The sequence below is a fragment of the Ceratotherium simum genome, chromosome 5, assembly GCF_057802395.1.
Source record: "Ceratotherium simum simum isolate JZ-2026a chromosome 5, ASM5780239v1, whole genome shotgun sequence".
Taxonomy (NCBI): Eukaryota; Metazoa; Chordata; class Mammalia; order Perissodactyla; family Rhinocerotidae; genus Ceratotherium; species Ceratotherium simum.
The window spans coordinates 89059369-89082169 of record NC_141904.1 but is presented as its reverse complement, the minus strand read 5'-3'; the positions used below and the strand labels follow the sequence as shown (position 1 = coordinate 89082169).

At 58.1% G+C, this 22801-nt stretch overlaps 1 protein-coding gene across 4 annotated transcripts in view; it reads left to right on the top strand.

The window, feature by feature from the left end:
- The window catches only part of FBLN2 (fibulin 2), an 89099-nt gene extending 67191 nt beyond the window's left edge, over positions 1-21908 (top strand). For 2 of the 4 annotated variants that reach the window (XM_087431587.1, XM_087431586.1), the window contains exons 9-18: positions 776-916; positions 5263-5397; positions 7569-7706; positions 9501-9644; positions 9769-9897; positions 10382-10507; positions 12903-13019; positions 13511-13639; positions 18511-18634; positions 21050-21908. In XM_087431587.1, the coding sequence (XP_087287713.1) occupies positions 776-916; positions 5263-5397; positions 7569-7706; positions 9501-9644; positions 9769-9897; positions 10382-10507; positions 12903-13019; positions 13511-13639; positions 18511-18634; positions 21050-21407 (1541 nt within the window). In that variant the 3' untranslated portion in view covers positions 21408-21908. The remainder of the gene's footprint in view (positions 1-775; positions 917-5262; positions 5398-7568; positions 7707-9500; positions 9645-9768; positions 9898-10381; positions 10508-12902; positions 13020-13510; positions 13640-18510; positions 18635-21049) is intronic. The other 2 variants (XM_087431588.1, XM_087431589.1) reach the window with 2 other exon arrangements.
- Positions 21909-22801: the final 893 nt, after the last annotated feature.

Genomic DNA, 22801 nt, shown 5'->3' with positions numbered 1-22801 from the left:
GCCCTCTGGGCTTCGCTCCCCACGTCTCAGGGCCCTAAAGACATGAGGAATGCATCTCTCCTGGGTTGGGCTCCTGGCACAGCCAGACCACGGGCCAGTGTCCATGTCTCTGCAGGCGTCCCTTCCTCCTCTGCAGGGCCCCCAGCAGTAAAGGCTGTGGGGTCCAGGCCAGAGGTTGCAGACCGACATTCTGAGGGTGCAGCCTGCCCTACAGGGGAGTCCTACTGGTGTCTACCCTGTTTAAAAAGCCCAAGAATTTTTTTTTAATTTCTAGATTCCAAGTTTCTCTTGAAACTTTGCAAAATCTGCCCACAAGGAGCCCACACCCCCAAACCCCTTTGGACAGCACCACGGTCCCACAATGCCCATAGAGCCCCTGGTGCCCCTTTTCCCATTTATGTTGCCAGCCTGGCCCCTTAAATACTTAAGTTTGCAACCCTTGCCTTTGTGTGGCTCCCTTGGCTGTGGAAGTGGAGTGCCTCCAGAGTGTGCATGGCAGACAGCCTCTGGTCCTGCCCTGCTGTGTGACCATGGGCAGACTGCCTATCGTCTCACCTCACCTTGCCACCTGTCCTTACTGGGAAGTGGGTTCCAGCTCCGACATCTTTTGACTGTACAACCTCAGACTTGGGTGCAAAGCCCAGAGGTACCACTGATGGGCTGGGAGGCCCTGGGCAGGCCCCTGCCCCTCTCTGGGTCTCAGTTTCTCCACATGTCACTGGATGCCACGCCCCTCTAACGGCCCTTCTGTTTTTCCTCCCGCGGCTGTCACTAGACCAAGACGAGTGCCTGCTGGGTGCTCACGATTGTAGCCGGCGACAGTTCTGTGTGAACACCCTGGGATCCTTCTACTGTGTCAACCACACAGTGCTCTGTGCTGAGGGCTTTATCCTCAGCGTGCACAGGAAGTGCGTGGGTAAGCGAGAGCCCCCGCCTGCCGCCACCGTCACGGCTCTCTGCTCTGCTCCACACCAAGCGCGCCACACTGAGGCCACATGCTAAAGGGCCTGCCCTTTGCATATGAACTGCCAGCACAGCCGGCACCCTAGTGCTCCATGTTGTTTCCTACGTGTCCTGGTGTCCTGTCCCGCTTCTCCACCAATGCCATCGGGAGGCTGCTTTCCTGATGGGAACGTGCCTGAGAGTCAGAAAGCTTTAACTGATGTGTGACCTGCCCAGGACACTGAATCAAGGAGGTCAGACATGCGGGCGGCAGACGAGGCAGGGGTCTGGAGGCAGGGAGGCCTGGGTTTGAAGCAGGACCCCCTCGTAGCTCTGTGGCCTTGGACCAATGACTTCCCTTCTCCAGGCCTCAGTCTTCTCATCTGTAAGAAGGGGCATTGGTCCTCCTTTGGAGATGATGTGATATGTGTACGGTATAGCACAGAGCCCAGAGCGCAGTGAGCATGTGATGTCAGCTGCTTCGGTTGTCCTTAGATGCACCCAGAGTCCCCTCCAGAGGCAAATGAGTGGAGCTGGGGTCCAGCAGACCTGGCTTTGCACCAGCTCGGCGTTCATTTGCTGTGTGACCCGGAGCAGCGGAGCTCTCCTCTCTGAGCCTCTGTTTCTTCACCTCTAACCTCGGGGCCTAGAGGACTAGGCAGGGGCCGGTACCCAGCTCCCGGCCTGCACGTGGATGGAGCCGGTGCTCAGTAACGGCTCTTCCTCCTGCCTCTCGGTACCTGTATGGACCAGGGGCTGGGGCTCCAGGCGTGCTTCAGGGACAGCAGGGAGGGTGGACTCGATGTTCTCCCACGGCCAGGAGTGTTTTCACAGAGGAACATCATGTTTGTGAACAGACATAGACCCAAAGTGGCAGAGACTTGGGGCAGACTGGGAAATGCTACAGCAGAGACACAGGCAGAGGGAGAGGTCATTCCAACTGGTGGTATCTGGACGCCCTTCCTGGAGAAGTGGCCTTTGCCTGATCTCCAAGAATGGCTAGGACTTGGAAATTGGGAAGGGCTTGCAGGTGGAAGGAACAGCTTGAACAAAGGTGTAGAGGTAGGAACAGTGCAGAGTGCAGTCAGGGCACGTGACTAGAGCCCCGTCTGTCTTCTTTGTGCTTGGGGACCATGCCCGGCCTGGACATGTCCCCATCCTCCCCCTCCACTGCTGGGCAGACGGGCCCAGGTGCTGGGCTGAGTGGCCGCTGCAGACATGTTTGCCCCTGACCTCCAGCTGTCGGCACAACATGCGCCCTCCTGACCCTGCTTGTTACCGGCTGGGCAGCTCTTCGTGTCTGGGTCGTGTCTATGTATGTACGTCTGGGAAGGCGGGTCCTGCCAGGGCCTGTGTGCACCCCTCCCGGGACACCCTGCCTGATTGCCATGCCCGGGTGTGCGGGCTCCCCGGTGGCCTAGGGAGAAGACCTTGTGCTAAAAGTGTTGCTGGGCAGCCAGAAAACAGGTTTTGGGATTAAAAGAGCAAAGGGACATTCCATTCAGCAAAATTTATGAGCTCCCATTCGCGTTCTTTCATGTCTTCCCCTCTTTGTTCATCCTGCACAGACTTACCAGTGTCTCCTCTCCGTCCTTCCATCCCACTTATGAGTTCACTTGCTCATTGTGAGCACTCATTCACAAATGTACACTGGTGTCTTCTGCGGTTCATTTGTTGGCTCCAGGCATGTTTATTAGCCCCAGCTGGTGAGATGGGAGACCAGTCCCTGGATGAAGAGTATGGCCTCTGCAGCCAGACTGCCTGGGTTCAAATCCTGGCTCTGCCACTTTCTAGTTCTAAGACCCTAGACAAGTCAGTTAACCTCTCTTAGCCTCAGTTTCTTCATCTGTGAAATGAGACAGAAATAGCTCCCACCTCAGAAGGTCACTGTGGAGATTAAATGAGTTGGTCCACATAAAGAACTTGCTAGCACTTGATGTTATTATTATGATTCAACAAATGTGTTATACTGAGGCAGCCTGCAGAGGTAGTGAGCGCCCCATCACTGGAGGTGCGTAAGCTAAAGTGGGACAACATTGGGTAGGGCCAAGTCCAGAGGACCTCTAATGGATGTGTGACCTTTGTGGGGACTCCCTGTGCTTTGTTGTTTGGTTTTTGTGCCCTGCCCTTTGAGGACCATCTTGGCCCCTGGGAAAAGTGTTCCAGGTGAGCTGGGCTGTGAGAAGATGGGAGGGGAGCAGGCCCGGCTCTGGGGCCCATCCTGCAGCAGTGGGGAAAGGCACAGCTCTAGAGCCCCGTCTGTCTTCTTTGTGCTTGGGGACCATGCCCGGCCTGGACATGTCCCCATCCTCCCCCTCCACTGCTGGGCAGATGGGCCCAGGTGCTGGGCTCAGAGCTGGGTGCTCTGAGTTTCCTCCTTCTGCTGCAGTGTGACTGCATGACTTTGGTCTAGTCATGTCCCCTCTGGGAGACCTATTTCCTCATCTGTGAAACAGTGTAGCAGGACGATGGAAGGGCAGTGTCTGTAACCATCCAACCCCTAGGGAGACTCAATTAGTGTGGGCTGTTATTTATTACCGTGATTCCTCCCAGGCTGCGGGGGCTCCGGGGCTATGGCACTTCTGGGGTCCTGGGAGCGTGTCTCCCTCCGTCACTCCAGCCTGTGAATCAGAAGTCTTCATCTTGCCCAGCCAAGCCTTCCTGGGAAACCGCTGGCCCAGAACTCTCCCTTTGCCTCATCCCCATGCCCACCCAAATCAGGGTGGGCCTGTACACCATTTGGTTCACCTGTGAGTTTGGCAGGGTCTCTGTCTGCACAGCCCTGCACCCCACCTCTCCACCTGGTCCCCATCATCTTTGTAGACTGAGCTCAGTTGTCACCGCTCCAGAGAAGTGACTCTGACAGTGCAGGGCCCAGTGGGGGCAGTGCTCTGGCCCAGGCCCCAGAGACTGTGCTGCTTTGCTCCCCAGCGTCTGTACCCTGCCTGTCCTGCCTCCCCTACTGGGCGGGCAGGGGCTGTGGCCGACACACCCACTTTGCCAGCTGGACCTGGCACAGAGCAGGTGCCGGTTACTGTGTGTCCGGTGGATGAATGAATCAGCCAGTGAGTGCTGTGCCTCCCTGCAGGTGGAGCCTGGAGGCGGCAGCACTGGGTCTTCCATCCCCCCAGCCCTAGCACCTGGCCCGGGGCAGTTCCGGAGTTGGGGAACTCTCCCGTTCTCCTCCTCACTCCCCGATGCTCCTTCTCTGTCTCCTTTGCCGGCTTCTCCCCATTCCCAGCTGCTCATCCTGAGTCAGTCCTTAGCCTCTTGTCTCTCTGCCCTGTCCCCTAGGTGACCTCAGCAGCTGACCACTCCTAAATCAGTATCTCAACTCAGGCCCCTTCCATGAACTCAGAGGCGGTCTCTGGCTGCCACTTGACTCCCGAACCCATTATGGCCACAGGGCTCCGGACCTTCCCCTGCAAGCCTGCTCCTCCCAGCTGTCCCCACCCCAGGTGCTAGCACCCGCAGCTGTCCAACGGCTCAGCCAAAAAGCTTTGCAGACCTCTTGGCTCCTTGTTCTCGTTCACCTTCACCTCATCCATCGGTGGACCCTGTCGGTTCCACCTGCACAATGTTTCCAGAACCTGATTGCTTCTCCTTGCCTCCATGGATGGCTGTCCGAGCCCTATCATCTCCTGTTCTAACAGCCTCCACCTCACCCCTGGAGTATTCACACTCAGCCAGGGGACCCTGTTACAAAGAAGTCAGACCACTTCCCTCCTCTGCCGGAGCCCTCTATGGCTCCCACCTCCCTCCGCATCTCCTAACTCTTCTCTCCTCCCTGCAGCCACACCCTGTCCTGGCCGGCCCTTGAACTTGCCCAGCAGGCTCCCTCCTCAGGGCCTTGGTATCTGCTGTCCCCTCTGCCTGAAATATCTACCGGGCTCATTCTCTTATCTCCTCAAATGCCTGGCAGATGTTCTCTGCGGATCCTTCCCTGACCTCCTACTTAGAATGGCACAGCCGCGCTGCAGCTCCCCGCTCCTCCTTCCCCCCCCACTCATGACCACCCTCCCTATTATGTTTGTTTATCTGTTGGCCTCCTCCCCTCTAGTGTCCCCACCATGGCAAGGATTTCTGTCTTTTTCACCATTTACCCCTGGTGCCAAGAACAATGCTTGTGGGCACATGGCAGGTGCTCAATAAATCTTTGTTGAATGAAGAGATGCACAGCCGGGTGGACATCAACCCATGCTACTCTCTGGGTGACGAGCGCCTTGCGGGCAGGGCAGACTGCGCTCAGCCACCGTCCCGGGAGCCACCGTCCCGGGAGGCGCCGTCCCTCGGCCTCTGACGGCCTCGCTCTCCCCGCAGACATCAACGAGTGTGTGACGGACCTGCACACGTGCAGCCGCGGCGAGCACTGCGTCAACACGGTGGGCTCCTTCCACTGCTACAAGGCCCTCACCTGCGAGCAGGGCTACGCCCTCCAGGACGGCGAGTGCGCGGGTGAGGGCGCCGGCCTCCTGCCTCCTCTCCCCCTGCCCCGCCCCTGCCTCCTGCCCCGCCCCCGCCTCCTCTCCCCACTGCCCCGCCTCCTGCCCCGCGGGCCCTCCTCCGCCTTCTCTCCCATCCCTGACCGGCCCCTGCCCTGCCTCCTGACCCACTCTGGCATGCCTTCTCTTTTCTGTCCAGCTCTAAGCAATTGAGTGCCTTGCCTGTGGGAAGAACCCACAGATGATGGTGTTTGGGGCAGAGGGGGTGACTGAGGCTGGTGGGAGGAGGGTATGTTCCTGGCTTTGCTCCTATTGCTAGTGTCTGGGTGTCAGTTACTCCCTTCACTGTGCCTCCATTCCCCTGTTTGTACCTGGTGTGGAGCTCCACAGAAGGATCACTTCTGTCCCTTTCTAGCCTCCTAAGAAGAGGGAGAATTTTCATTGAACCGTTTCAACAGATACTTCCTGAGCTCCTTTTATGTGCCTGGTAGGGCTCTGGGTGGCAGGGATACTGGGTGGGGTGTGGTGTCCTTGTCTCTGACCTGATGAGGAAGACGGGGCCACACAGGCAAACAGGGATGGCAGGAGTAACCTTGGCTGGGTGTTACTTTAGATGGGGCTCCAAAGAGGCCCCTTGCAGTGGTGATGCTGGAGGGGAGACCTACATGATGAGAAGCTCCTGGGAAGGGTGTTCCAGGTGGAGGGAACAGCAAGTGCGAGGCCCTTTGGGAGGGGAGAGATGTTGGCACATTCACAGAACAGAAGGAAAGTCTTGGGTGCAACTGTGCCTGGAGTGTGGAAGGAGGGGACAGGATTGGCAGGCCCGATGAGGGAGAGGGTTTGGAGTCTTTCACCTGTGATGGGAGAAGCATTTTATTTTTAACTAAAAACATCCAGAAGAATGTCACCAAAGAGGTGAGACTTACAGAAGTGCTCAGCTGTTGCAAGCCCTGGAAAATGTTGATGAGAAGTGTTCCTGAGGCTGGGCTGGAGTTTGGGGAGGTGAATTAACACATTCCATGTTGGCCCAGAGCTGGCTGTGGAGTCGGGGGTGGGATGGGCTGGGAAGAGAGATGAGCCCAGCCCCCTGGGCACACACGTGTGTGTACACACACATGCACCCACAGGACACACACAGATCTAGGGCCAGCCCCCCCTCCAAGAGCCCTGACGCCTGGGGAGGGGTGCTGCCTCTGTGGACATGCTCAGCACCTCCTGCCCCTTTCTCATCTCAGGGCACTGGCAGCTTCCATCTTAGACCAGAGCAGAGTGACTTTGGAGGAGTCCCCTTCCAGGCCCCCAGGGGTCCTCAGAGGGGGTGCTGGGCCTGGTTCACATCTGGTGCCTGGACCTGGTACAGGGCCTCCCAGAGCCTGGGCTGCTGTGGGAAGGTGGTGGAAGCCTTGGAAGCCAGTGGGGGTATGGATGGAGGGGAGGACGGATGGATGGATGACAGACAGGTGCACAGGCATTGGTCTGGCAGTCAGTAAAGTGAGTGAGTCTCGGCCGTGCCACTTACTGTTTGTGTGTGGTCTTTCCGCTCCATGCCTCAGTTTCCTCATCAGTAAACAAGGCCTGATGTGCCTGCTGTGCACAAAGCATGAGTGACAGTGCAGGGCTGGTGCTTTGTAAACTGTAGAGTGCTGTGCAGAGGTAAGGGCCCCTCACTGACCTGCTCAGGGCTACACAGCAGGTGCGGTCCATCCAAGTCTGGTACCTCCATCGTTGGAAGCTCCAAATCTTGCTGCTGCCAGCGCCACCTCCCGAGAAGCCTGGACATGTGACCTTAGGGATTTGAACATGCGTCCCCGTTTCTGCCCACCCGGCAGTGTGGGGCAGCAGTTAAGAAGGCAGACCTGGGAGCAGGCCCTCTGGGTTCTGGTCCCAGCACTGCTCCGCCTTGCTGTGGCACCGTGTCTGTGCCTCGGTTCCCACTGTGTACAATGGGGCTCATCGTAGCATGAAGGAAATAAATCTATTGCGGAGTTCTTGAGACAGTGCCTGGTACCATGGAGGAGCTCGGTCAGTGTGGTGATGTCATTGTCACTACTGGACATGGGCCATGGCCACATGCCAGCTCCCCGTGGTACAGAAGACCCTCATAACTGTCAGGGTCATGGCGGGGATGTGTGGGTAGGGGACCGCCAACCTGCTGGCCCCTGACCCCCAGTGTCTGTGTGGCAGACGTGGATGAGTGTGAGCAGGGCACGCACAACTGCCAGGCGGGCTTCACGTGCCAGAACACCAAAGGCTCCTTCTACTGCCAGGCGAGGCAGCGCTGCATGGAGGGCTTCCTGCAGGACCCCGAGGGCAACTGTGTGGGTGAGTGGGGTCCACCCAGCCCTGGGGGGCTTTGGGAGGGATCCTGGGGGTCTCAGAGGGCTTTAGAGGTCAGGGAGGCCTGGCTTGCTGCCTTTTCCCTCTCCCAGCCTCAGTGTCACTATCTGTGAATGGACGTGTCAGGGCCTGGCCCCAGGAGGCACGTGCAAAACGGAAGCTCTTGCTATCCTGAGCCGTCTGACCTTGGCCGAGTTACTTCTCTTGTGGCCTCAGTTTACCCATCTGTGGGACTGGACTGGGTGAATGTGTATCAAATTCTTTTAACCTAGCCAACAGTAAGGAATATATTTTATATCTTGACCTGGTACACACGTGCGTGTGCACACACACACAGACACACATAACTGGAACACGGGTTTCACAAAACGTTATCTTACTGCACGTGATACTGAAATGTCTATTTGCAAAGAATGCTCGTGAGACCTTCCAGGCTGATTCTGTGCTGCAGTCATGGGTTAGACCTGCAGTTGGACAGACGCTGGCCTCATCGTCCCCACGTGGGTCTGAGATCTTACACTTTCCCCGCCTCTCTTCAACCCCCTCCGAAAAGCCACCGGCCTACAGCCGGAGGCCTCACCTTCCCAGGGCTGCTGACCGTGTCCGGCCCAGAGGCCCCTGCAGGACTGACGGCATCTGAGTGTGCGTGGTCCAGGCTGCTCACCCTAGGGGGGAGAATGACACAGAGGGAGGGGGGAAAGACAGACGCTGGGCAAGGCCACCGCTAGATGTGAACAGAAACAAGGGATGTGTCAGAACGTGGCCTGTCACACACCCTCTCCTCACAAGGACAGCTTGTGGGATGAGCATTGCCATCTCACAGGGAGGACACTGAGGGATTCACTTTATCTCCAGGCTTTCTCAAGACTCTGGGGGTCCCTCTAGGCAGGCTGGGAGCTGGAGCTGTCTCTGAGGCACCCCCCTGACGGCTCCTCACTGTGTGACCCCAGCAGTGTCATGGGCATGAGCAGGCTGCTGGGGTCTGCGCTGGGACACTCAGCCAGGGCAGGCCAAGTGGGGGCTCTGCAGACAGTTCCTCGGTGAGGCGTTCGCGGACAGCGTTGCCCAAGTGCCTGCTGTGAGCCTCGGTGCCAGGCGGTGGGCGGCTGTGGCACTGTCACGAGAGGTTCTGAGGGGGAGAGGCTGAACAAGCAAACACATTGATAAAAGTGGCAGTTATTTAAGGGAGCTTTGATAAATAACATACCAAGTAGGGGATAAAAACTTAGAGGGGTGCTCCTCTGCCTGGAATGGTTGGGGGCCTCCCTGATGAGGTGACAGTGGGGCAGAGACCTGAGGAAGTAAGGAAGCCAACCATGAAAATAGTAGGGGGCAGCGTGTGCAAAGGCCCTGCAGTGGGCTGTGCCCAGGCACGTGGAATGGTGAAAAGCCCAGGGGGCTGGGGTGAGGTGTGTGAGGGAGAAACAGAGGATAGCAGAGACCCTGGATGCCAGGTGGGAGGGCAGCTTTTGGAGAAGGCAGAGTAGGGGCGGGACCAGCTGTAGTTGTCCTAGAAGTCAGCCTCAAGTTCTAGGGGAACCTCTGCCTCCAGCTGCTCCATCAGAGGCAGCTGTGAGAAGATTGTGGGATGATCCTGGGTTTTGGGGTGAAGGCCCTTGGGTCATAGGACACAGGAGTGGGACAGTCTGAGCCTACAGCCCTATGCAGGGCTGGTTTGGAGCCCAGGACCAGCCGCCTCCCCGTGTGGCCCTGGACCCAGATACTGGGGCCTGGGGAGGGGCTGTGCCGGGCTCCCTGTCACCCACACCACCTCTGTAGACATCAATGAGTGCACGTCGTTGTCCGAGCCGTGTCAGCCTGGTTTCAGCTGCATCAACACGGTGGGCTCCTACACGTGCCAGAGGAACCCGCTGCTCTGCGGGCATGGCTACCACGCCAGCCCAGATGGGACCAAGTGTGTGGGTAAGGCAGCCACTTCCCCTGCGCCTGCCAGCCAGCCCCGGCCTTCCTGGTGCCCCAGCCAATGGGAGGCCCGTGCAGTGGAGAGCCCGGGCCTGAGGGTGCCCCGCTTGCCTCCCTCTGGCAGACGTGAACGAGTGTGAGGCTGGCGTGCACCACTGTGGCGAGGGCCAGGTATGCCACAACCTCCCCGGCTCCTACCGCTGCGACTGCAAAGCCGGCTTCCAGCGGGACGCCTTTGGCCGGGCCTGCATTGGTAGGTGGGGGCTGGTGGCCAGTGGCCAGGACCCCCTCTGCGCCTCAGCTGAGCTGTGCCCACCTGCCTGGGCCCTCTCCTGGCCAGCCTGCAAGCCCCTCCTCCTTCCTGCCCGCCCCTCCCTCCGCCTTGCTCTGGGTGCACCCCCAGGCCTCTCTGGGCTTGCCTGCCTCCCTGCTGTCCTGTCCAACCTAAACTCTGCTCTTGTCTTCTCTTTCTCTCAGCCTCCGCCCTTCTGTTCCGGCCCCTGCTGTGTCTCTGTTTCGGTCCCTGTTTCAGTCTCTGCCTCCAGTCTCTCTCCCCTGCCCGTGGTCTTTTTGCATCTCCCTTGCCCTGTCTGGGTCCCTCCTTGTCTTTCCTTTTGAGTTTCTGGGTCCTTCTCCCCACCCAGCCCCTCTTCTACCTGGGGGTGGTGGGAGTTGGCCTCCAGGCCCCCTGGCCCACCCTGCGGGCCGCCCACCCTGTGCCTGCCGCCCGCCCGCAGACGTGAACGAGTGCTGGACCTCGCCTGGACGCCTGTGCCAACACACCTGCGAGAACACTCGTGGCTCCTACCGCTGTTCCTGCGCCTCCGGCTTCCGGCTGGCTGCTGACGGCAAGCACTGCGAAGGTACCGCTGACCTAACCTCTGACCTTAGCCTCTGAACCCCACACAGGTGTGCCCACCGTGTAAAGCCCAAAGCCTTGCCCAGCCACCCCCTCATCCCTTCACCCACACCACCCCTACCTCATGGCACTGCTCCGCCTGTGCAGACCTCTACCCTCAGCTGGTCCTGCTGTTTCCTGTCAGGAGTCCTCCCTGAGGGCCCGGGACCCTGGCCATCTCAGACCAGAGGAGCTGGGTCTCTGCATTGTCTGCACCCCCATATGGGAGCTCCTTGCAGGCAGGAATGGCAGCCCAGCCTCTGCCCCTCAGTAGGTTCTGATCCCGGTCACAGTTTTGGTGCCTTGGGGTCCAGGCAGGGAACAGAAGTGAAACCTGAAACAGGGCCCGTGGCCACCCGGAGAGCCCAATGGCCACCAAAAGGGGGTGGCAGCCACACAGCACTCACAGATGGTGCCACCCAGCAGTACCGGTCCAGGGTGACCTGATCTTGGTTTTCTAGATGCTAGAAATCTAGATATTTATGTAAAATCTGCTGATTTTTACATGTTGCCAATGGATTTAAACTTTTAAAAAGCACACGGTGAGTTAAACCAAGTGTGTGACCAGGCTGGGCCTGGCCCATGGCTGGCACCTGAGGCCAAGTTCTCACCTGTGTGGGATCACCCGTGGCTGATAGAGGGGGCGGCATGTGAGGGGCTGTCACACTGTCCCCACGTGTGTTCATGGTGTGGTTGGACCAGGTCCCAGGGGCTGGTATGGAGGGAGGTCCTGAGGCTGTGCAGTGAAGGGGCGAGGGGGCGAGGGACGGGGATGTGGGGTGCGCAGGCCCGCTCAGCTGGCGCCGTCTCTCCCAGTTCCTTGGCCCTCCCCAGCCTGGAGGTGCTTTCCTCACTTCCGTCCTGGGGAGGGGCGTCTCCTGAGACCCCTGGGGGGCTGTGCACCTCTCCCCAGTTGCCTGGCCTGGCCGAAGAGCCAGCCCTCCCATGGGACAGGACCAGTCTAGGGGCAGGGCAGCGGGAGCAGGCCTGGCTTCATCAGACAGCATTTGGACAGGCTCCCACAGCAGTCCTTCTGCCTCTCATTCATTCATCCCTCTGTGTTGTGATCACCTGCGAGCCCCACTCCGCGCAGGACTGCGTGCAGAGAGCTGTGGGGAGGGGCCTCTACCCCCAGGCCTTGCCTGTAGTCCTAGCTCATTCCTTCTCTTCTTGGCCCTGTGCCTTCATCCCCACCTCCCTACCTGCCGCCATTTCTCTACTCCTCCACCTGTGGTGGACGTTCGAGACTCAGAGATGGAGCCAGTGTGGCTCCTGGCCCCCAGAAGCTCAGAGCCTAGTAGAGGAAATCAGCCACTCATTCATGTATGCATTCACTCATTCATTCATTCGTGCGTTCCATCATTTTGTGTGAATGCTGTATATGCTGTGAGGTCCTGAGGATCCAGACATGGATCACACAGCAGCCCACAAGGCCCTGGGTGACGTGACTTCCCTTTCCCCAGTCACCCCTCTGCTCTGACCACACCAGCCTCCTGGCTGTTCCCTGAGTAAGCGCCCCAGGCACACGCCCGCCTCAGGGCCTTCACTCTCGCCGTGCCTCCTGCCCGGAGTGCTACCCCCAGATCCCATGTGGCTCCAAAACTGCAGCCCCCCAGGCTCACTCCCTGTCCCCTTTCTCTGCGCTTTCTCCATAGCACCTGCCACCTTCTAACATCCTAGTTATTTCACTCGTTTAATTAGTGCCCCGCTTCTTCCCAGCACACACGTGACCGTCAGCTCCACGCTGGAGGTTTCTGTCTGTCTTGTTCACGGCTCCTCCCCAAGTCAGTGCGGGCCTGGCACCTTGTGAGAGCTCAGCAGCTCTCGGTTGGATGAAAGAAAGACAAGTCCCCGCAGGCAGGGGGCAGAGTCTAGAGGGCGTTCCATCCAAGCTGTGAATCGGCCCTTCAGTGACACATGCACAGTGTTCAGCCCACAGGCCACACACGCCAGCCCCCGCCCCCGCCCACCCCCTGCGGTGCCGTCCCCAGGGACCAGGGCAGGCCGGTGAGGCTACGCCCTGAGGAGGTCCTGGCTAGGACCTAGGTGACCCCGCCCAGAGCGTCTGTGCCAGGTGCTGTGGACGCTCAGGAGGGTAGCATCTGGCTCCCTGCTGGGGACTCTGAGCCCAACCCACAGCTGCCTCCTCCTGGCAGCAGGCCCGACCCTGGCCCTGCCTCAGCGGTCTGCCCAGGCAGGCTCCTTGCTCTTTTTTGGACCTTCGGCTCCCCAGTGGCCCCAAGGGGAGGCGGAAACTAATGCTCTCTCCAAATCAGATCAGGCTCCAGAGGGCGAGGACCTTGGCCCTCATCCCTGGGCCGAGAGGACTCGGCACTGATCTCTGGCCGGTCTCCCCGCAGACGTGAACGAGTGCGAGGCCCAACGCTGCAGCCAGGAGTGTGCCAACATCTATGGCTCCTACCAGTGCTACTGCCGCCAGGGCTACCAGCTGGCCGAGGACGGGCACACCTGCACAGGTGCGTCTCCCCTGCCCCGTGTGCCAGGCTCCCAGAGAGCTCCTCCCAGGCTGGGGACACGCAGAACACACAGGTTCTAGCGTCAAATCAGAGTGCGAGCCCCAGCCCTGTGATTTCATGGCTCTGTGACTTTGGGCAAATGCCTTCAAAATCTGACCTTAGGCTTCTCCTCTGTAAAGTGGAGATAATTGTCCTGAGTTCAGCGGGATGAAGGATTAAATGAAATACCGTATCCAGGCCCATGTCTGGTACCTGATTGGCCCACAGCTGATAGTACAATTATGGAGCAGCCCCGGGGACCGAGCACTGGAATGGGAGTCCTGTTTTGCTGTGTGGCCTTGGGCAACTCTCTTCCTCTCTCTGAGCCCTGTTGTCCTCATCTGTAAAATGGGCCCGTAGACTCCATGACTGTGGCAGGGACAGGCTGACTGTCGGTGGCTGGGCCCTGTGGGTATGAGGGGTTCACGAGGGACTGACCTTCTCTCTGACAGACATCGATGAGTGCATTCAGGGCGCCGGCATCCTCTGCACCTTCCGCTGTGTCAACGTGCCAGGGAGCTACCAGTGTGCATGCCCGGAGCGGGGCTACACCATGATGGCCAATGGGAGGTCCTGCAAGGGTGAGCAAGGGGTCCCTGCCCCACCAGGGCCTCAGGCAGGCTCCAAGCAGGCACAGAAAGCCTCACACAGCTTGCTGGGCCCTGAGAGACACCAAGTGCATAAGCACAGAATGGCCAGTGCCACTGGTGGCCACGTTAATTGAGGTCTATGCCTGGGATGAGGAAAGTGACAGTCTTTCTGCTGCTTGACCCAGCTTAGAATCTTCCAGGCTTGGACTCAGCTCAGAGTCATGCTCTGGGAGCAGGATAGGGATCCTGTGGGGTGGTTCTAAAAGGCAGGAGACCTGTCCAGTAAGGAGCCTGAGGAAGAGCAGCCTCAGGGGTCGCAGTCTCTGTCCCCAGGTGTCAGTGATGCTATCCAGGGACAGGGGGCCAGGCAGGTCTGTGGACCCAGAGGGTAAGGTGGCACCCCCAGGAGTAGGGATAGGAGTCACAGAGAGGCTTTTCCCAGCCGTACATGCAGAAAGACATGATCCCAGTCAGAGCTGTGTGGGGCAGGGAAGGGCTGCGCAGGAGGAAGGGGGCTCCCTGTCATTGGGGACATGTAGTCCCTTGTTAAATTTGCAGTTGAGGGGACTACTTCCCTGGATGGGGACCAGGTTCTATGACATCTAATTTTCCTCTCAGCTGTAGAGTCATGATCCCAAGTTCATTTCCGTCAGGATTTACTAAAGCCACCAAATTCTGGGTCTGGAAAGCCACCTGGGCAAGGTGGAGGGCCCTGGAATCCACCTGGGCAGGATGCAGGAGGGGGCACCAGCATCCCCCTGGGAGAACTGACCGCTCAGCACCTCGGAGCCCAGCCCACCTGCCTCCCCTTGGCTTGCGTGCCTGAGTCTTCCCCAGATGGCAGGGCGAGAGCTGGCAGTTCCCTGGGTGCAGCTTTGGTCCACCAAGGCAGGTCCTGGTGTTCCTGGGGCACCAGGGGTCAGAGCCGGCGCCCAGAAGGGGGCGGAGTTAGGCCAGTGTCACGTGGGCTGCTGGTCACTACCTGTAAATGGACCCTGAGATCATTTTAGATCCCTGCCAGCTGTTTCAGTTTTCTTTTTCACTAGCATGCAACAACATAGGGTCAGCTGGGTAGGGTGGAGTGGGCATGGAGTAGATCAGAGAGCGTTGTCTGTTAGGATTGTTCCAGTCCATGTGTGTGCACTTAGTTCCCAATGCAGAAGATTCCTTACTGTAGGTTGATGTAAAAAAATAATAAATTAAATTAAAAGGCCCTGAGTGAGACCAGGTAAATCATGGACTTGGAGGCCTGCTGGGCCCACAGATGCTGACCTCGGTCTCCCTGGCTGCAAAGCCCTCTGCTAATTTTTAATTTAAAAGTAATCAGAATGGGCTCTGTAAAAGGTAAGGATTTTACCCACCGTAAACTGAGCTGTGTGGGAAATATGACTTCCTGTTCCTAGAACGTGGTCTCGTTTTTGAGACTGAGGCCCGGTTCCCCCGAGAGCAGCTGAGAAAGCTGCCGCAGCTCAGTCACCCCTGCGGTGACTGGTGCTCTTGAAGGGGCTTCACGTTGAGGGCGTCTCTCCCCGACCCCTCCTCCCCGGCCCACGCCAGCACCAGGGTCTGAGGAATGCTCGGACGTCCTCATGTGCCTGTGCTGACACCAGAGAGGGCTCCCTGGGCCGGAGGCACACGCCTGCTCTGTGCTGGCCCTCGGCACATCTGACACCCAGCGCTACTCTCCAGCCCCAGGACCCTGCAGCTGACTGGCTGTAGCCCCCACCCCCACCTGGCTCTCGGCATCCTCTCCCGGGGCTCGCTGCCCTTCCACCCCTCACAGCCCACCCTGTGGCCCGCCCCCAAGATGCAGAGCGACGCACAGGCCCCCTCTCTCCAGTCCCTGCTGCGTCACCAGCCCCGTCTGGGGGTCAGGCGAGGGAGAGGCCCCACTACACCTATGTTGCCTTTGCTTTCTGTCCAGGCTCTCCTGCTGCAAGAGCCTCTGCGCTCTCGTGGGGTGGACGAGGGCAGAGCGTGAGATGCCAGTTCTGCCTGGTCACGTCCACTTCCTGGGTCACCGTAGGACCCACGTCTGCGGTCACTGACCTCAAAGCTAAGCAGTTGCCTTCCTTGCCTTCCCGGTCCTGTTCTGACTTGGGCCAAACACTGACCCTCCCGGCTCGAGCGGGCGATGGCCGTGGGGGAGCAGGGTAGTGTCTCCTGGTAGCACCCTGCCCCTCTGCGGTAGTCAAAAGGGACAGAAGAACGTGAAGGGATTCGGGCTTGGCCGTGTCTCCTGGAACATACATTCTGTGGAGGGCCGTGAATGCTGGCACGTGGAGTGTGCCCAGCACAGAATAGGTGCTCAGGGAACGTTCGAGAACATGACTGAACAGCTGAATACGCTGAGAGGCACCTGCCGCTCTCCGACGTATTTCCTTCTAGTCTCTCCTTTTGCCAGTATATGTATACAATGTAATATTGTGCTGAAAACACATAGATCATGCTGAAAACAGTCTTGAGCCCTGCTTTTTTCTTTTTTAACGTGTGTAAAGCCCTTAGCAGCATTCCACTCAATATGAGCTAGCTTTTAGCAATGCTGTCAGTCTTACGTGTTGACTTATTATGAGCATCTTTCCAGGTCTTTCAAAAGCCCTCGAGCCTCTCTTCTGGGGGCTGCGCCCTGTAGAGTTTCTTTGCTTCTCTAGTGTCTACGCTGCCCCCCATTTGTGCACGTCTGAGTTGTGGCTGGCGGCGTGCCGTCTCCGGTGAGGTTGCGATGATGCTCCCTGGGTGTACGGCCTTGTTGGGCTCTGCCTTTGGCCTAGCTCTCCAAGGGAGGCTGCAGGGTCGAGGGCCCCATGGACCCCAGGGTGGAAGGAAGTCCTGTAGCAGCTTCCTGTGAGCTCGGGGGGCCAGGCCGCAGCTGCTGGCCGTTGGCGCTCCTTCCCGCCGCTTCTGGGAGTCTCCATCGGGGCCAGCTGGGGTGGATGGCAAGCGCAGCTCCCGCGTGCAAGGTCCTGCCCCAGCCCCGCCCAGGCTCCAGGGCCAGGACTTCCTGCTCACTAGAGTGGGCGGCCAGGGGTACAGGATGAGGAGCAGGAGGCCCTCCCTCCTTGTGGATGCAGTTAGTGAACCATCGGCAGGATGAGGACCGCGCCCATCCTGGCCCCACAGGCTCTGGCCTCTGGCCCTGTTTTCTCCCACTCGCCTTTGCTCCACCCTAGGAGATTGGGAGCATGACCCATTTTGCAGAGGAGGAGAGTGAGGCTTGCAGAGGTGAAGAATGTGAGCTGATATTGCCACTGAGGAGCGTGGTGGCCAACAGCCCAGAGTCTGGAGCAGGCTGGGTTTGAGCCCTGCTCTGTCCTGTTGCCGTGGTGTTGCCCTGGGCACGTCTGTGGGTTGGAGGTGACAGCCGTACCTGCCTGGTGGGGTGTGAGGATAAATGAGTTAATAAGTGCAGTGGGCCTGAGCATCGAATGGATGTCAGATGGTGAACTTGGGATGCAGGTTGGCTGTTACTATTACTCTCATTGTGGCTGCTATTGTTAGGAGTCCGCTTGGCATCTTGATTGGACCCTAGATTTTGGCATCAGGCAGACCTGGCTTCCAGCTGCCCTGCTGACTCTGTGTGACCTTGAGCAAGGCTGTGCCCCTCTCTGAGCTTGCTTCCCTCCTCTGTCTGGGGAGGCTAGTGACCCTCACCCCACAGGGCTTGTGTGAGGGCTGAGTGAAGAGAAATCCCTACACTGGACCAGTATAGAGGGTAGAGAACAAAACCCGGAGCCTTCCAGGGCAGCCCCTGACAGCCCCTGCCCCCTTCCCCAGGGGACAGCCCTCTCAGAGCTGAGAGGCTGGTCCTGCAGAAAGGGTCTGTGGAGCCCATCTGTTTGATCTTTCTTGTCTTACAGGTTGCCTGTGGATCCTGTGGGTCACGCACACACTTGTCACCAGCATGCTTGCTTCTCTGAGCTTTTGTCAGAGATATTTATCCATACCTCCTTGTGTGTTTGTGTGTCTGTGTACCTGTGTGTGTGCCTGTGCACATGCATATGCTTGGCCGTGCGCCTGTTTCTGTGAATTTGCACAGGAAGTGTGAGCATGTCTGTGCAGTTTCTGGGGGCCGTTTGTGGCTGTGCATCTTGGAGTCTGTATTTGCGAGTGACAGGTCTTGTACCTCCATCCAACAATATGTGTGCAGCGCCTGCTCTGTGCCAGGCACTCTGCTGTGTGCTGGGGACACCTCAGGGCCGAGAGAGACACACCCTCCTGGAGCTCATGTTGAAGGGGGGGAGGTGGGAACAGAACAGACATACGAAGTGTCTTAGGCGTGTTTCCCTGGAGGACAAGCAGTGAATGCAGTGGGATGGGAGGGAGGTGATGGGGGAGGAGGACCAGTGCAGAGTGGTGAGGGAAGGCGTGCTGCAGGGGTGACCCTGGGCTGAGACCTGACAGATGAGAAGGAGCCAGCCATGGGAACATGTGGGGAAGTGTTCCAGCAGTGGGAATAATATGTGCAAAGACCCTGAGGTGGGGTAACCGTCAGGGGCAGACCACAGGGGTCGAGCGGGACTGCAGCCAGGTGGAAGGAGAGGTGCTCAGAGAAGGGCAGAGAGGCTGAGTACTGTAGGGCTTGGCGTCCAGGGAGGGCCTTGGGTTTTTTTTTCTGGGAGGGAGTGTGGGAAGCCCTCAGAGGACATGACAGAAGATGATTTACATTTTAAAGCAAGGTCCCCGTTTCCTGGGTGGAGGGGACGGGATAGGGGTGTGCGTGGTGCAGGGTGACCTGTGAACTGTGTTCTCACGGTCAGGACAAGCTGCTCCGAAACCCAGGCCTCCAGGGTGGGCTGGGGTGGTTCACACCAGGGTCTCCAGTCGTGGGGGTTCCCTCCCATCACCCGCTCTCCTCCCTGCAGACCTGGATGAGTGCGCACTGGGCACCCACAACTGCTCCGAGGCCGAGACCTGCTATAACATCCAGGGTGGCTTCCGCTGCCTGCGCTTTGAGTGTCCCCCCAACTACGTGCGAGTCTCAGAAACGTGAGTGCCCCACCCGGCCTCGGGCCGGGACCCTGCACCCATCCCAGGCTGCCCAGAGAGGCCAAGTGAGCGGTGGCCCCTGCCTCTACCACCTCCTGCACTTCACAGGCCTGCTGCCAGGTGTGTGGTCAGACTGACCGCAGATGGTGCACAAGAAGCACCTTGCGGGAAGTCTGGAGTGGAGAGAACGAAGGGAAGAAGACGCGCAGAAACTCTCAGTCTCTCTCTCTCTCCCTCTCTCCCTCTCTCTCCCTCTCTCCCTCTCTCCCTCTCTCCCTCTCTCCCTCTCTCCCTCTCTCCCTCTCTCCCCCTCTCTCCCTCTCTCCCTCTCTCCCTCTCTCCCTCTCTCTCTCTCTCTCCCTCTCTCTCTCTCTCTCACACACACACACACACACACACACACACGTTATCTGTTGCTTTGCAACACACCGTCCCAACACTTAGCACCTTACCATGGCAAACAGTTACGATCTCACACAGTCTTGGAGGGACAGGACTCCAGGAGCAGCTTAGCTGAGTGGTCCTGGCTCAGGGTCTCACAGGTCCGGCTGCCCACCCACATGGCTCTGGGCAGGAGGTCTCTCAGCTCCTCACCACATGGGCCTCGCCATGGTGCTGCTTGTGACATGGCTCCTCCCAGCTTGGATCATTGAGAGAGTGAGTGACAGTCCTTCATAACCTAATCTTGGAAGTGACATACCATCACCTCTGCTCCTGGGTGCACAGTCCAGCACTGCTGGGGGGCTCCCTGGGGCAGGGGTGAGTGCCACACAAGGTGTGACACCAGGAGGCAGGACACGGGGGCCGTCTTGCAGGCCGGTGACCACACTCCCTATTGATGCTTCTTGGCATTTTGCCGTGTTTCCTGTCCTTTCTTTACTAAACGTACATTTTCTTAAAGTACTGTTGTTTTTTCTATAATACAGTTGTTTCCCACTTTACTTTGTAAGGTATTTTCTGGATTTAAATTTTTATAATCGCAAAAGTGATACATGCTTGTAAAAATATTCAGACAATAAAAGCACGCAAAGCAAAAGTTCTTGCCCTTCCCCCCAGACGAATCACAGGACCGCGACAGGCTGGGCTGGGTCTGTCTGCCCTCTTATCTGTGCGTAAAGCGCACACGGCTGTGGTGGCACAGGGACACGCACAGGTGTTCACAGCTTACTCTCTCTACTTTGCAGCTCTCTTTCACGTCCGTGCGTGAAGCCTGCCTTGTTTTAACGGCTGCACGGTATTTCCCAGCATGGACGTGTCCATAATTTATTTCCTGGCTGCCCTGCTGGTTACTTGCCATTTTTCACTATTACACGCTGCCCTGGGGAATGTCCATGTGCACGTGTGTTGGGACATTTAGGTGGGTATGTCTGGGTGACTCTGGACAGGTGACCGCCCTTCTCTGGGTCTCAGCTGCCCCGTCTGCAACATGGGATGATAGTGGCGTCACCCTGGAGGATGGGTGTGAGCCTCAGATGAGTGAAAACGTGTGTGTTTGGCACAGTGCACGGTGTGGTATACGCGCAGCAGCAGTGCTACTTGTTGGGGGCGACCTTGTGTTGCCCTGGCCCCCATGTGGCTGGGTGCTGCGGGACACCATTCAGGGAACTCTGCCCAGATGATCTCTGGAGCTGCAGAGCCCTGGTGCCTGAGTGGTGTCCCATTTTGGAAGCAGTGAGCTTCCAGACAGTGATTTATTGATGGAGATGACAGTGGCTCAGACGCCAAGAGGAGACCAGATTGTCGCTGTGCTTAGAAACTGAGGCCTGGGCCCACCGTGGGGTGTGGCGGAGGTTCTCTGGACATTGACATCTAGTGGGGCCAAGTCTCCATGCTTCCTCAGGAGCAGGCGTGACTCCGAGCTCCAGGTGGGCCAAGGGCCCTGATCCTTGGAGAGGCTTCCACCTGGGAAAGGGCAGGCCATCCCAAGTCAAAAGAGCAAATGGCTCAGAAGTAGAGTCAATTAATGGAAGAAAAGGAATTTGAAAACTAATTAAAACAATAAAAACACCATGGCCAGGGAATCCATGTAAATGGGCAGTGTGCCAGTAAAAAAAAATGGAGGAAGGAAGGTAAGGAGGAGGGAGGAAGGCAGGGAAGGAGCACATGGGTGACTGAGAGCTGTGAACACACAGTGCCAGGCTGTGCTAAGCGCTGCGTGTTCACGTACTCACCCCATCCTCCCAATGAAACCACAAGGCTGTTAACCCAGCTTACAGATGAGGAAACTGAGGCCCAGAGACTACGGTAACTTAGCAGAGCCTGCCGGGCTACTGAGGGTAGAGCTGGCCGTTAGGCCTAGGCCAGCTGGCCTGCTGCTGAGGCCTGCGCCGCGTCTGGGATGGGCGATGTCGGCGGTGGGAGAGCGAGGGTGGAGGCCAGCCCGGCGCCTGCTGACCACGCCCCGTGCCTCCGCAGGAAGTGCGAGCGCGCCACGTGCCACGACTTCGTGGAGTGCCAGAACTCGCCGGCGCGCATCACCTACTACCAGCTCAGCTTCCAGACGGGCTTCCTCGTGCCGGCGCACATCTTCCGCATCAGCCCCGTGCCCGCCTTCGCGGGGGACACCATCGCCCTGACCATCACCAAGGGCAACGAGGAGGGCTACTTCGGCACGCGCAGGCTCAACGCCTACACGGGCGTCGTCTACCTGCAGCGGGCGGTGCGCGAGCCCCGGGACTTCGCCCTGGACGTGGAGATGAAGCTCTGGCGGCAGGGCTCCGTCACCACCTTCCTGGCCAAGATGCACATCTTCTTCACCGCCTTTGCCGTGTGAGGTGCCCGACTGTCTCCCGGGGCTGCGCCCGTCGCGTCCCGGCGCCGCCGCCCGCACAGCGCTTTCCGCGGTCGCTCAACCCCGCGTGGGTGGGGCCGGGGTATCCTGGCGGTTTTTACTCTAACTCTGTCAATTAACTTAATTTTGCTGACTCGGTTCCTGGGCCTCTCCTCCGCCCCGCCCCGCAGAGGGAGCTTGGCAGCCGGAGGTGTGTGGAAGCTTTCAGGGTCCCCGCGGGCGTCTTGTGCATGGCGTAGGAGGACCAAAGGCCGGACGGTGACCGAAGACTGGAAACACAGCGACCACGTTGGGGCTTTTGGACTCAACTGGATGACCTGACCCCAAAGTTAATATTCCATTTCATGTTCCACTGTGATTAGTTCTTTACTTTAAAAAAAAAATCATTTTATAGTTTTTTTTGTTTAATTATGAAAGTAGTACACATACATTGCAAAAAATATTCAAATAGTGCAAAAGGGTTATTAAGTAAAAAAGTGAAAAAAGAAAACCCTGTTACTTCTGCAAAGTGTGTGTGTCGCGGGTCCCAGCCTGGACGTGGCGGGGCTTTGCTGATTATGACCTCCCTTGATGTCTCACTCGGGCGCTCCCCCACACGGTGGGCGTGGGTGGATCGCAGTGTGAACAGAGGCTGGCTCTGGGATCCTTGCTGCTGCCGCTCCTACTTCTCCTCCAGCCCCCTCCCCTCTCCTCTCCTCCTCCTTCCCCGGGAAGTCAGCTGGTTTCTCTCTTTGGACGTCCTCCAGGAACTCCAGTGCTGGGCCCTGCTGCTGAGGCCTGAAAACGTCAGGTCACAGTGGACTTAGGCAGGAACCTGTAGGATGAGAGAATTCGTCTTTTCTTCCCGGCTGTGGGTTTCTGGGGCTTTGAAGCTGGGGCAAAGAAGGAGGGCTGGGGAAACTGAGGCCTGGGAGGGGAAGGGACATGCCCAAGGTTCACATGGGCTTCCAGACCCAGGTCTGAGGCCCCCATGCGCACCCACTGTTGCCACTGCTCTCGTTTAGCTCTTTCTCGAAGCCAGTGGATTGCAGACTTCGAGCAGTGTGTGACTCCATGGGTCTTGAGTTAAATGTAGTGGATGGCAGCCAGCATTTAAAAAATGAAATAGACGGGCTGGTCCTGTGGCATAGTGGTTAAGTTCGGCGCTCTGCTTTGGTGGCCCAGGTTCGAGGGTTTAGATCCCAGGTGTGGACCTACACACTCATCAGCCATGCTGTAGCAGCAACCCACATACAAAATAGAGGAAGATTGGCACAGATGTTAGCTCAGGGTGAATCTTCTTCAGTGAAAAAAAAAAAAAGAAATAGAATAGACAGTGTTAGTCCTTCACCTGGTGAGGTGCAGACTTGTTTTCACAAACGAGTGCGTGTGTCTGT